Here is a 13,416-nt window from a genome sequence, read left to right on the forward strand (position 1 = left end):
CTGCTAATTTGGGCTTTGTGTCCTGTTATTACGGCAATTAATTGCTGTTGTAGCCTAGCCCTTGGGACAGCGCTAGACAGCTGTATAATGTTCCAGCAACGGAAGGCTCTGGGCTGGCTCAACAGCGATGGGTTGCTGTAAACAAGTGCACAGCCGATCACTGCGGGGACGGCGAAGGCCTAATCGGGAAAAGCTTTTTTTGCACGCCCCTGAGCGGGTCTCTGTCACAAGAGTGCCATTACACAGAGTGCGCAGTTAAACAGCATTAACGGGATGCCTGCCAAGATACTGGGAGAAGAAACAGTAATGGTTTGTTATGATGACCTTTTTGCGTTTCCATTACTCTTTTTCGTATTTAACATGGCGACCCAGGGCACTCCATGAATTTGATTTAACCCTGTGTACATTGACCTTGAGTAATTAGAGGACCTTTCTTCCATGACACTAAAGAGCACGAAGAGCAGCTTTAATCTGCACTGAGGCTGTTTTTATGTAAACATAGTGGCTGTTAATGTACAGACATGGGACACCATCATATTTAAAAGCTTCCATTAAAGAGCCCCTCAGACTGTTTAGAAGAAAGGGTAGGCTAAGGCGAATGTTGTAAGGCTTACTCTCTTATGTCCGCTCATGTTCTTATAACAGTTTGTGAATATCCTCCTTGAAGATGAATCGGGGAAGTTTTAGACTGATCATACAAGAGAGGGAGTGTGCGTGTGTGCGTTTGTGTGTGTGTGTGTGTGTGTTAGAGAAAGAGAAATCATTTTGAGATCAATGTTGTCTTCAAGTGGTGAACAGACATTTTCTTAAAGAGATTAATGCACAAATGCATATTTTGTAGACAGACATTAAAAGTCGAAAATGAATTGAAAACACAGACACATTGAAGCCTTCTAGTGAGAACCTTGCTTTAAGCTATAGCTGTACCTTTTCTATAGCCTATGTGGAAATACATGTACAATACTGCAGTGCTCGGGCTTAATGACTTATTATTATTGACACTTAGTTAAGTGAGATAAATGAAGGCCTCCTCAATTGGATTCTCCATACATGTGACAGTATGTAGGTCAGTGCATGCAATGATCTATGCTGTTAGTCCATACATAATTTTGACTGGCTGCTTTTTTATGAAATGCATGTTAAAGAATGTAATTATTTATATTTGATAGATGGTTCCAGTGACTGCCACAAATGCCTGATCTCAGAGTTGCTTGTGGCTGTCCCAGAAGCCGGCATGGAGTAATCCTCTGGGAAGCAATTTCTCAGATATGGAAAAAAAAATATTCCATGAGGTTACCATATTTTCCCATGATCAGTAGTTGAGCATTATGATATTTAATTTTTTTATGATTCTTGCATGATAGACCCAATCTCTCTTGATGGGCAGCTGGGGCTTCCAGCTCACGGATCCAAGAGCTCCACTTAGCAACAGGTCACCATGGATGGCTCCAAATATCTAGAAACAATAACAAACATTTAAATCTCACTGGGCCCTACTGCAGGAGATGATTTTACCATTGCAAATTAGACATGATCTGCTCGTTTCTTTCTAAGCTCTGTTGCATGATATTAGACTACAATTCATAATCAATGCCTTGTTATGAATCACTATAGAGGTATCTATGAGAGCTATGTGAAAGGTTACATGTTGATTTCTTTTCTTAAAATGTTTTATTAAAAACTCTTGAGAGCTGTCCTTTGCTGCCATAATAATGTTTCTATGAGGTCCACTCAGATTCATTTAATTGGTACAATTTTCAAATGAACACAGTTATATTGTCTTTGTGTTATTTCAGTCACAAAGTTTATTGTTTTTAAAATGGAGGAGGGCAATCTGCGACAGAAAGAACTTTCACTGAGGTTGTTGGACACCAGCTGAAGCCTTTACCTCATTTAAACCTGGATGTCACAACATGAGGTGAACTATGAAAGGCCCTACTCATTATGTTCATGGTTTTCTATTGTCTAAATCTCTTATTTTGGTATGCCCACATTTTTATTTCCAGCATCCCTCAAATCCTAACTTGCACCTTTTGGTTAACCAGCCAATAGGCCACAATGTATTTTCACTTGATTGACAATTTTCTAAAATATATTTTTTTTCTGGTGTTAAGGGAGGAGGTCATGAAAAATCATGTATTGTTTTTCAAGCTTAAGATATTGTCTGAAATGAAGGTAAACACCAGAAGCCTTCAGAAGTTAATTCTGTCTCCAGTGGAAATGATGGCACTCTGCCATGGAGAACGCAGGTCACAATGCCTCGGTCCCATTAAATCTGCGAAAGTTCCTTCCTGAGGCAAACATTGCCAGAAATAGTCATCTTGGCGGTAGCTGCAGGCTGACAGTAGGGAATAATAATTCTGGGTGTTTAATGGAAATTATTTAATTGTGTCCAAATCTTGATCCAGACTCATTGGCCATAGTGTTCACTGAATTTTCCTGTGCTGTTAGAAGTTTCCTGAGGATAAACAGAGCAAGCTCAAACAACAACACTGTGTGTGTGTGTGTGTGTGTGTGTGTGTGTGTGTGTGTTTGTGTGTGTGTGTGCATATGTGTACGTGTGTGCGTGTGTCTTTTTGTGACTGTTTATGCTTCAACCTCTTTTGTACCTATGATATGTGACTCATTTAAGGATCATTGTACAGCTTTTGACCCTCCACCCTCATAGAATTAAGAACAATGACTAAACAATTCATGGAGAGCTGAGAGTCCTAGACACTAAAAGTATGGCAATTAATTTTCCTCTTATCAAACAATTAATACAGAAGTATTTTACTGTATGTTACACAGCAGGTGAATTATTGTTAACATTTGACCACCCTGTATTCTGTCCTATTTTCATACATAAAATAGTAGAAACATTATACCTTTTCCCAATAATCAATATAAAATATCAAGACCACAAAACTATTATTCTGTCACGTCATGGCGGATGTAGGCCTACAGTCTAAAATGATCTGAAACAACTTTCTTCCTCGTGATGTTAGAGCAATCAGCGGAGATCGTGATATTATGTGAATCTGCAGCGCCCGTCGTTTTCTGTAGGCATCTGAGCGCTGGAAGGGAAACTGGTGTGATTGGTTCACGCATTTATTTGGTTGGGCTTCAGCCAATCACACCACATTGTGTTTGTGAGCGAACGCGAACAAGCCAACTTTAGTTTCACACAGACGGGCAGTTCTGTACCATGTGTCAAGAGAAGACCTTCACTGACGTACAGTTTCTGAGAGTAATTGTATCAAGCCCTGGTTTTGCTATTCCTTATTGTAAAAAAAAAAACTCACGCAGTATTTTATCTTATCAAGAGAATGTAATAGTACATTATATATTATAACAATAGTATATTATGTTTAGGTCGACATGTGTACATCTTTGGATTTTTAAAGCTTCCCGCACTCTAGGGACACCTGGAATAATTGGTGAGAGCATAGCCTAACCTTCCCCCCTCCCACCATCATACATCCTTTTCCTGTGCTTTTTTTTAACTTGTCGGTCGAGAGCAAAACGGTACATTTCATCTCTAAATTTAACCCGGAAAAGTGTCACTCGAAAAAAATAACACCGTGATAGGAGGCAGTCAGGGTCATAGACCCATCCGGCTATGAATCAGCCGGTCAAAGCAACAGTGGCAGAGAACCAACCTATTGATAATTATAGCGCATAATTACTAGCGGGTCAACTAACAGTCTCAACAATACAATACAGAACAATAACTGACAAAGTAAAGGTGTTTATACTGATGAATTTTACCCCCCAAAAATTGTAGCATTATCCTAATAATTGTTTTGGTCTGAACTCCAACATTTTTTTCATATATGGACGACTGGTATTTTATACATTTTATTTTGCACAGAAATGATTATGAATAATATTTTTGTAGCTGCAACTGGGATATTATTAGACTGTAGGCATAAAGAGTCCTTCTCGTCAAAGGCATGGATTGATCACTTATTAACGCAAAAAAAAGAAAAACAGGCAAATAACATTATCCATATTCATTATTTGCACAGCACTCTACGGCCGCGGACGAAGTATCCATATGGACAAAGTATCGCCTCTGAAGTTAATTGTGTTTTCGTTTTACAAGGGAATAGATTTCCTCTGTTTATTATGAGCAAGGGGACGGATTTGCGTCACTGTACAACTTGCAGGTCGAGATAAAGTTGCACAAATATTGAAAAAAGGAAGTTCTAACAGTCATTATAAAAATCCCCCCCCTTGACCGGAAGAAATAAGGATTTCTGCTGTATCCTAAAATACTAAAACAAGCGCTATTTTTGGACGGATCTAGCAGGCATATCCGCTCATTTAGCGCAAATCAGGGCCCATCAAAAACAGGATGACCTGCATCTAATAAACCCTAGTTTCCTGCACTCAAAGGCCCCTGGTGTGTGGAGCCTATCGAGATTCTTATGTATGCCACTTAGGCAACGTAGCATGCAGTTATGACGTTTGATACTGTATTTCTTAATGAACGCAAATGTATAGCACCGAATGACTACAACGACAGAGGTTAGCACTGAACTAACATGGTACGATACATCGTTAAACTAACTAACATCTGAAGTACGACAGTTTCCCAAAACTACGTAAGCTACCAACATCTTATATGTACGTTTGAACCATGATAGTGAGTAGTTGGAACTAACTGTGGCACGTGGACTGATACACCTGCGTATTTTAATGAGATGCAGATCACCGAGACCTCAGTACCCCAGCCTTTTTTTAATTATTATTCTTGGGTCATGTAGCATATTAATTTATTCATATAGACTTACTTCATAAACTTGCTTAAACTCTGCATTCATACAACTTTTACAGACTTGTATGTATTCACATCGATCAGTTGTCTGTTCTGGTAATTACAAATAAACACAAAAACGCCCTCTGCTCTGTGGCTCAGTACGCTGACCTACAGGTTCCAGCCTGAAGTAAGTTCTTAACATTTTAATCCTCTGTTACAATATCTATGTAAAACATATAGGCTACCATATTCCTCCTCTACAACACACGATTATTTATATAATAGGACTGAGCAGAGGTGCAGCATCTCGCATTATTGGCTGGAGGTTTGTTAATTCACCTCACATGCTCGTTTCTGCAAGTTCTTTAATCATATTTGTATATGCTATGCATATGCTAAGAAGAGTTTTATGGTGTTTAACAACGTCAAATATCAACCTGGAGCGGGAATACATTTACAGTGATTAATTTGGATACCAACTGACATCGGTGACGTCTTAGACATGACGTAGCCTATACATGACTTGAACCTTGGTTTGAACCATGGTTTTGGGAAACAGTTACATCGCAACTGAATGATTCCAACTTTGAAAGTTGCTTACGTAGTTAGTAGTTTGGGAAACGAAGATCTACCCCGGCCCAGGTTCTCCTTAAATAATTTAAAATCACTTGACTGTAGGCCTATTAATTACACTAGGCTAATGATATTTAGACTGCCACACTAATCGAACCTTAATACAATGATATCCACATTAAACCCATGGCCTACAGTTAATTGCAAGGCAAAAATATGCAGCGATTTCATGTTTTGAAGGTGAGGATCACTGATGTTTTCGAATCCATAAATATTCGACGTGTGCACATAGCCTCTCTATTCTAAACGCACCGCCATATAAATAGACAGACAGACAGACAGAGAGAGAGAGAGAGAGAGAGAGAGAGACTATCACAGAACACACCCGAGCACATACTCATCAGTTCCTAATGTTATTTTTGAAGAGAGACATATCTATAATAAGCTGATATACGCTACAATAGGGCACACATTAGAGGGCACAGGTTACTTTGTTTTTATGGTCTAGCATGCAATACATGCGCATCCTTGCTTTGCAGTTGCGCGCGTCGCTCATTGGCCATAGCGCAGCCAATCAGTGCACATGTACAAACTTTCTCGTAGAACTGCTTGGATCGGAGTGAAGTTTCACAGCAGTTTGAGAAATCTCTAACATATGTAGAAGTGCTGTGTACAGTGACTGTCTTGCAGCTACATGCGGACGCTTTTAAACATCACTGTTTCAGATAACCAAAAACGCGTGTTAAATTGCAAGGATGTACACGGCCGGACTCAATCCGTTTTATGCGTCCAATTTCAGCCTTTGGTCAGCTTACTGCTCCGGTGGTTTCGCAATGGATACCATGAAAAAACCGTCATTTTGCATAGCAGATATTTTACATGTCGGCGATGCGGACAGTCTTCCCGGATCGTCAGCGTTGATGGCTCATATGGGACCCCGTACTCAGATCCATTCCTCTGGATCCCCTTTGCGTCCCTCTCCGGTGTCGCCGGAGGCGACCCTCTTCGGTGCAAGAGGCAGTCCTGCATCCCCTTATCACAGACATGGAATACACTTAACCGCGGTCTCCAGAACGACGCTTAGCCAGCAAGTACCGCCACCATCAAGCAAGGATCTCAAGTTTGGAATTGATCGCATTTTGTCCACAGACTTTGATCCAAAAATGAAAGAAGTATCGTCATTACGAGGTAAGGCACATTGTTTAATTGTATCTGTGTATTAATTGGGCTGCATCCTGAGTGACATGCTTTCCATGACATCCGTTTTCTTTGCTTTTGGAATGCAGTTCTGCCCTCACCCCAAAAGTTAATGATTTACATTTGGAAATATTTCATCTAATGCATATTGATGTGCAGAGTGCCAGAGGTGGCAAAACGTAAGGTCAGGATAGAGACACAACTGAGATTTCACCTTCATAATTGGCTTACCGTATACTGTGCGGATTTATGAACATTTCAGGGCCGGTTGACCCACACACGAAATTGATTTGACCTTTCTCTCGTTTTATACCAGATCTTACATCTATTGTTAGCTCTAACCGACAGTCAGCAGTCCATCTCTCCGTGCATCCTCCGGCGAGCCAGTACTTCGCATCCCTAGATCCGGGGATGAACGACGCGTCGTCCAGGATGTGCTCATTAGGCAACGCAGCGAGGCAATCAGGGCAACATCAGTTTCAGGACACCTTTCCAGGTAGTGTAGTCTACCGCACACACTCGAATTCGCTCTTGGCCAAATAGACACCCAGCCTAGATTCTCGCCCTAGCATCACGTATTCATATTTGACAGTTCACTAAAGCATTTGTACGTATTGAATGGTGGCAAATGAACATGGGGCTAGATGTTTCAAAAGGTGTGAATACTATTCTTGACCATGCATTTTTCCTTACTCACACAGGGCCATATGCTGTTCTCACGAAAGACACCATGCCACAGACGTACAAGAGAAAAAGATCTTGGTCCAGAGCAGTGTTTTCCAACCTACAACGAAAAGGTCTTGAAAAACGTTTTGAAATACAGAAGTATGTCACCAAACCCGACCGAAAACAGCTTGCCGCGATGCTTGGCCTCACTGATGCTCAGGTATGTCATCATATTGAGAATAGACACGCACATAACTACATGAACTATTTAAGAACATATTAGTGGTCCATTGATTTAATCATGTCCTGTATGTTAATGTTTGCAAAAGGCCTTCATGTATCAGTCTAAGACTAAAATGTCCCCGAACTATCGATAGGGGAAGTGGCAGCACACACCCAGCGATGTCAGTATGTCGACCTGCTAACTTTACAGAAAAAAGTTGCGAAATGACATGATCTGGGGAAATGAAAGTCGATTATACTAAATTATAGCAAACGGAATAGGGGTCATAGGGAAATCCTATTTCATAACATTTTTTTGTGAATCTTCTTGTGAAGCAAACGGTCTTCTTAAACTGGGGAGATTATCATTAAAATGAATTCAGACTTATGTTAATTTAATGTTAAAATCGACAGGCATGACATTACGGTATGACATGACTATTAAAACGTATATTTATATTCATTTTCATTTGTGCATCTTGGGCCAACGAGAGAGAGAAAGAGAGGGAGGGAGAGTTTAATTTCACAGCCACACCAACAGTAGGCCTAGCCTATTTATTGAACTGTGTTGTATGCTCTGCATGTGCTGAGCCAGACAGACGGTTAAACCCACTGACATGTTTCCTCAGGTCAAAGTTTGGTTTCAGAACCGAAGAATGAAATGGAGACACTCAAAAGAGGCACAGGCACAAAAGGACAAAGAGAAAGAGCAGCCAGACAAGACGCAGACCGAGAGTGATCAAAAGGAGCCGGAGGAATCCGAGTGCGAAAGCGAACACAGCGAGTCCGACTTTGAGGAAGGACCGGAGGACAAAAGTGACGTCGACATCACAGAGCACAACAAGACCAGTGTAATCATGAGTGGGCCTCCGTCCGGGATCTGCGAAGACACGACACCAAGCAATACGCTCACAGAAACACCGGGGTCGTCGCAAATCTTATTATGAACACCAAGCTCTTTTAATGCAAGACTGTTAATTTAATACAAGCACTGTCGTCTCAAAGTCGAGATTGCAAGTGAAATGCGTCTTAAAGTAGCGCCTCCACCGTGCAGGTATTAAATAACAACAAATGTTGAATTTTCCCTCCTTAAACTCCATAAGTAGGATTATGAAGTACGATGTCTTTGACTTTTTTCCTTTAAAAGGAAAAAGATATTGCTCTTGTGAATTACCCTCTGAACCACTTTCTCACGTACTGAACTCGGAAAATAGGCTATTTACACAATGTAAATGTATTGTCTTTTACTATTTGTTAATTTGATTTGTATTATATTTTGTCTATAATTTGCACTGAAAATAATGTAAATTAATGAAAGTTTCTTACATGTAATTGTATTGATGAAATCGAAGTCATTAAATATTTCAATGCAAATTTGTATTGTTTTATTGTTTTATTCTATTGTTTGACTTTAGACGTTCGTGTATGGCATATTATGCTCGTTGTTTCAAGAGCTTTTAGAAAATGACCTTCGTATTGCATATCTATAAGATAATGTCTATATGTAATATATAATACACGGCTATATATTAACATTTCATCCTATTTAATTGTTAGAAGTCGAATGCAAGGGTTTAATTTTACATTATAGCGATGTTTGTTGTGGTTTTATGAATAACTCACATCGTAGTGGACTTCAGACCTTTAACTAAACACAACCGGAATATCAACAAAGAAATCAAACTCATCTTTACGGGGTTAACTTCCCATTACTCGATTGGATAGCTGTCTGACAAACCAACCACATTTAGAAAATGTAATTGCACATCATTGCATCAGGTTTCTTAAATCAATGAATTTCTCTTATACCTGCTGTTTCACAAACGCACCTGTTAATAGGCCTAGGGCCTCAAGATTTTATTCAGATTATTATCTATCATTTTAAGGTATAAGCACTATGCATGCATACAGGACTTTACTTATCTTGACGTCGATCCTTGTTTGTAAACAAACTGACTTCCCTTGGACTAAGAAAAAAGTTAAAGGCTAAAATTTCTGACCAAATGAAAGGCTAATCTGGACGTGCTACCATATCTCACACGGACGAGAAAGTGATACATCTTCAGTCCGTGGTTCTTCACAGAGGTCCTTTGTTGCCTTTTAGAATCATAAGTTGTTGATAAACGACAATTTTGACATCTTTTGGCTTCTAAACTCCCTCTTAAGCACTTTAATGTAATTCTGTTGATCCTTTTCACCCTCTAAAGAATGTTAGTCAGGAGAAATCTGGCGGCTTACAATGAGCAGAGGGCGGATTTATAGTTTGTATACATTTGCTGGCTCCAGAGATCAGCAAAGAAACGGATGAGTATATTTTCTGAATCCAGCCTTAGATCTAAGTATCAGAGCGCAGGCCATTTATGGACCCCGGCCGTCTTTCTCTATCCAGAGGACAGGCAATAAAGTTGGTTGCTAAATGTCCTGTTTTGTTAAAAACAGTTTATTGATCAAATGTATAATGTAATAAACTTTGGAGAAATATAAACACCCATAAAACAGCTGTGCTTTGGAGGACAGAAATCATAACAAGGATCACTTCTTCTTTCTGTGTAATAGTAACGAATAGTGTAATAGTGTAAAAGTTAACAGTATAATAATGACAAACATAATAATAATTATAATTATAACAACAATAATTATACAGATGGTAAGTCTTTTATTATGATTATTATTATTAATATTATTAATAACAACAACAACAATAATAATAATAATAATAATAATAAAGGAGGAAAAAAGAAGAATGACGCTATACACACTAGAACCTGCAACCAGTGAATATGCAAGTGAATAAGCACATTTATCCACATGCACGTACACACACACACACACACACACACACACACACACACACACACACACACACACACACACACACACACACACACGTTTAAATAGACACATGACACATATACACACATACACATGCACACACACTAAAAAGTCTGCTATGTACATCAAAGTCTGGGAGAATAATTAGAATTTAAAAGGCACTCATAAATCTGGAGCCTCTCATAATGTCCCCTCGATGATGCACACTGTCAGATGATCACTAACTGTTTTCGAGTGAATGGAGTGTAGACTGAAGCATATCACATCAGTACGCCCTGCATTTTCTATTTTCCATAAAGTCCAAATGAATGGATGATTGCCAGTAATGTAGTCCATTGTGGAGTATTTGGCTTTTCTACAATATAATCACCTTTTGTAGACTATAGTAACACAAGATATTTTTTAGCTTTCTCTTGTTTCACTGAGGAGCACTTATGTCCACTGCTCCTCAGCGTTTGTGAGACAGTGTATCTCGTATTACTCATTAGTATGAGAACTTTAAAGGCATAGTGCTACAGACCAACTGCTATAGACTTAGCTTTTTGGCCGATGATTTAGGCCCAAAAATAGTTTGTTTGTGTAAAATTGCAAATTATTCTGAGCATCCATAGAGGAGCATTTTGTTTGACAATGACTTCACCAAGGACCACCAGAAGCTTTCTCTACCATGAGGTCCTTCTTCTTCTTCTCCTCCGGAAAGAAGGAAGACCTCTTGAGATCTATCGTTTTTTCCGCTTAAAGTCACATCTTGAATTCCACTTTGCCTTTTTACATTTCCCCCCTTACTCCCTTACCTGCCCGCAGTCTTTGTTTTCCACACAGAGGAAGTTTTGACACCAAAAACGTCAGACATTTCTCTCACCTTCATTGTTTGGCCTGGAGCCTGCCGCTTATAAACTGGTGCTAACATCGGCCCAGGTCCTTAATTCGGACAGTTGAAGAAAACAGAAACGCTGGAGTTCAAGTGTTGTCTGGTTTCCATGGCGTTCCCGCATCGGTCCATTTTATCAGTTGATTATGAATTGTTGAGCACAAACAGATAAAACATAAAGGGCCTGAACTCTCAGTGTGAATCTCAAATTATTCTCACAAAGTTATAAATCTCATTTGTATGTGCAAACATAAAATAACAATAACAATCCAAATGCTTAAAATAATACTGCAGGTCTTGATTTGTGAACTGTCTTATAGGCTTTTATGACTGGGCTAGGAGAAAGTCCATCTGGCCCATATTTAATGTCAGCTATTCACCACCATCGGGGAAGCACCATGTCTGCAGGCCCCTAGTCATAGAGGACAATGAAGGGGCCGGCCTGCCTTCAAGGTCTCCTCCAACCAAAACACTTTGAGAAAGTGGGTGTTCAAAATGAATGACTGGTTTGGTATATTTTGCCTAAAAACATTTAAGGTCATGGATTATACTAACTTGAAAGCTGTAAACTATCTGCTGCGTTGAGGCATTACCTGTGATGGTGTTTGATGTGTTGTTGGAGAGGGCTAGTCTGCTCTGGAGCATTGGAAAAAAAAGTTTAAAAAAATATCACATGTATATCTCATAGTGTATTGAAAGAAAGAGAGCGCTGGAAATAAATGGTTGAGTGACCTCGTGACCTGTAAATGCCTCTGAAAAAAATATTGTGCTGTGAGACACTCCTTGCCTGTCCTTGCTGAAAGGGACCTTCCCTTGGACAATACATGCAGGTTCTTAAAAAACCTTGTTACCATGGACTACCATGGCTTAATCTTTTGGTATTATAACTGATTCAGAATCGATGAGTAGCTAATGTCATAGTATACTTTAGTTTATATTATGCCATTGATCATTGATCATGTTTTAAGAGTTCTAGGACCAATTTTAGAAGATGACCTTTTACTTATTACTTTTTAAACAGAAGAGTAAAAAAAGAGTAAAAAACTGTAATACAAAATACTGTGAAACAAAAAAAATCCAACCATGGATTATGAATAAATCAGTAATAAATCCCCCTGAGCCCCACTGTACTGCTCGTGCGATGAGCGCTCGTGCGCTCGTGCGATGAGCACCGATCCTGACTTGGCTGCACTGCAGTAGCATGGAGCTAGGAGTCCATCACCGTGTCTGTCTCACTAGTAGTGCTCAGCACCAGCTCCTGAAAGAATATGGCCTACAAATCAATGAGAACTTCCACCCCTTCCACAATAGAAAGACAGACTGGACGGAGGGATTTACGTAAAGCACAGTATAATGTCTGTTTGAATTATTTAATGTTCAAAGTAAAGCCATTTTTAGTCAAATAAATGTGTATGTATTACTGAATATTACACTGCTGCCTTTTTGTTTGTTCAAAGATGCATGCCCTGTCAGTAGGCGTACCTGCCGGACCATAGGACTGTGGTTGGGATGATTTTTTGTACTTTTATTTGCATGTGTGCATAATTCCATCGCTGACTCTGTCTCTCTCACACACATACTCTCTCTCTCACACACACACACTCTCTCTCACACACACACACACACACTCTCTCTCTCTCACACACACACACTCTCTCTCTCTCTCTAGCTATTTTACTTTATCTTGGGAAAGTTTCACCAAGATGGCTGTAAATCTGTTGATCTAAATGGTGCGTTTTATTTAGTTACACAAAACTGAAGACACGCTGTTTCCACCTCAGCTGTGTGTTTGTTCAATCAGAGGGTGATTTACGAGATAAGGTGAGGTGCTCTCTCTCAAACGGGGTCCACCTCAATGGCTTCAGCATACTGCACAAATATTATTACACTCTACCTTTAATTTTACCTGCAGCCAAAAACAGCCTTAGTGTCTGTTTTAATCCCATTTTAAGGAATAACATCAATCCCCCGGTATAATTAATGGGTTTTACTTTTTAGAAAGTATTTCTAGAGATGTAATTGGTCTGGATAAATATTCTTTTCACTAGCACACAAACACAAAGTTAATGGCTTGCTGCAATAACTATTAGTTGTAAATAATGTAGGCCTGATTCGGTAATACATTTTTGTGTAGCCTAAATAAGGAGAGGACTTGTTGTTTTCTCTGCCAAATTTTCTCTCAATTACATTAAAAAGCACAATTTTGCCTTTTCCCATGCTTTCTTGGCTTCCCCGTCAACTTAACATGCTGCAGATAGATTTCTTTCATAATACTAGTATCCTTTAATATTCAGCATGCAGAGTCCTTAAT

At 39.4% G+C, this 13,416-nt stretch overlaps 1 protein-coding gene across 2 annotated transcripts; it reads left to right on the forward strand.

Annotated features, from left to right (window-relative positions):
• The first annotated feature begins 5,951 nt into the window (after positions 1-5,951).
• On the forward strand, positions 5,952-8,776 carry hlx1 (H2.0-like homeo box 1 (Drosophila)). 2 transcript variants are annotated; one of them, XM_012821381.3, is made up of 4 exons: positions 5,952-6,505; positions 6,831-7,010; positions 7,216-7,400; positions 8,032-8,776. In XM_012821381.3, exons 1-4 carry the CDS (start codon positions 6,073-6,075, stop codon positions 8,347-8,349), a joined length of 1,116 nt encoding a protein of 371 aa, XP_012676835.1. In that variant the 5' UTR covers positions 5,952-6,072; the 3' UTR covers positions 8,350-8,776. The 2 variants fall into 2 exon arrangements, with proteins under 2 accessions (XP_012676835.1, XP_012676836.1); XM_012821382.3 differs by lacking the exon at positions 6,831-7,010 and having other exon boundaries at positions 5,954-6,505.
• The last annotated feature ends 4,640 nt before the right edge of the window (positions 8,777-13,416 follow it).

The sequence above is a fragment of the Clupea harengus genome, chromosome 15, assembly GCF_900700415.2.
Source record: "Clupea harengus chromosome 15, Ch_v2.0.2, whole genome shotgun sequence".
Taxonomy (NCBI): Eukaryota; Metazoa; Chordata; class Actinopteri; order Clupeiformes; family Clupeidae; genus Clupea; species Clupea harengus.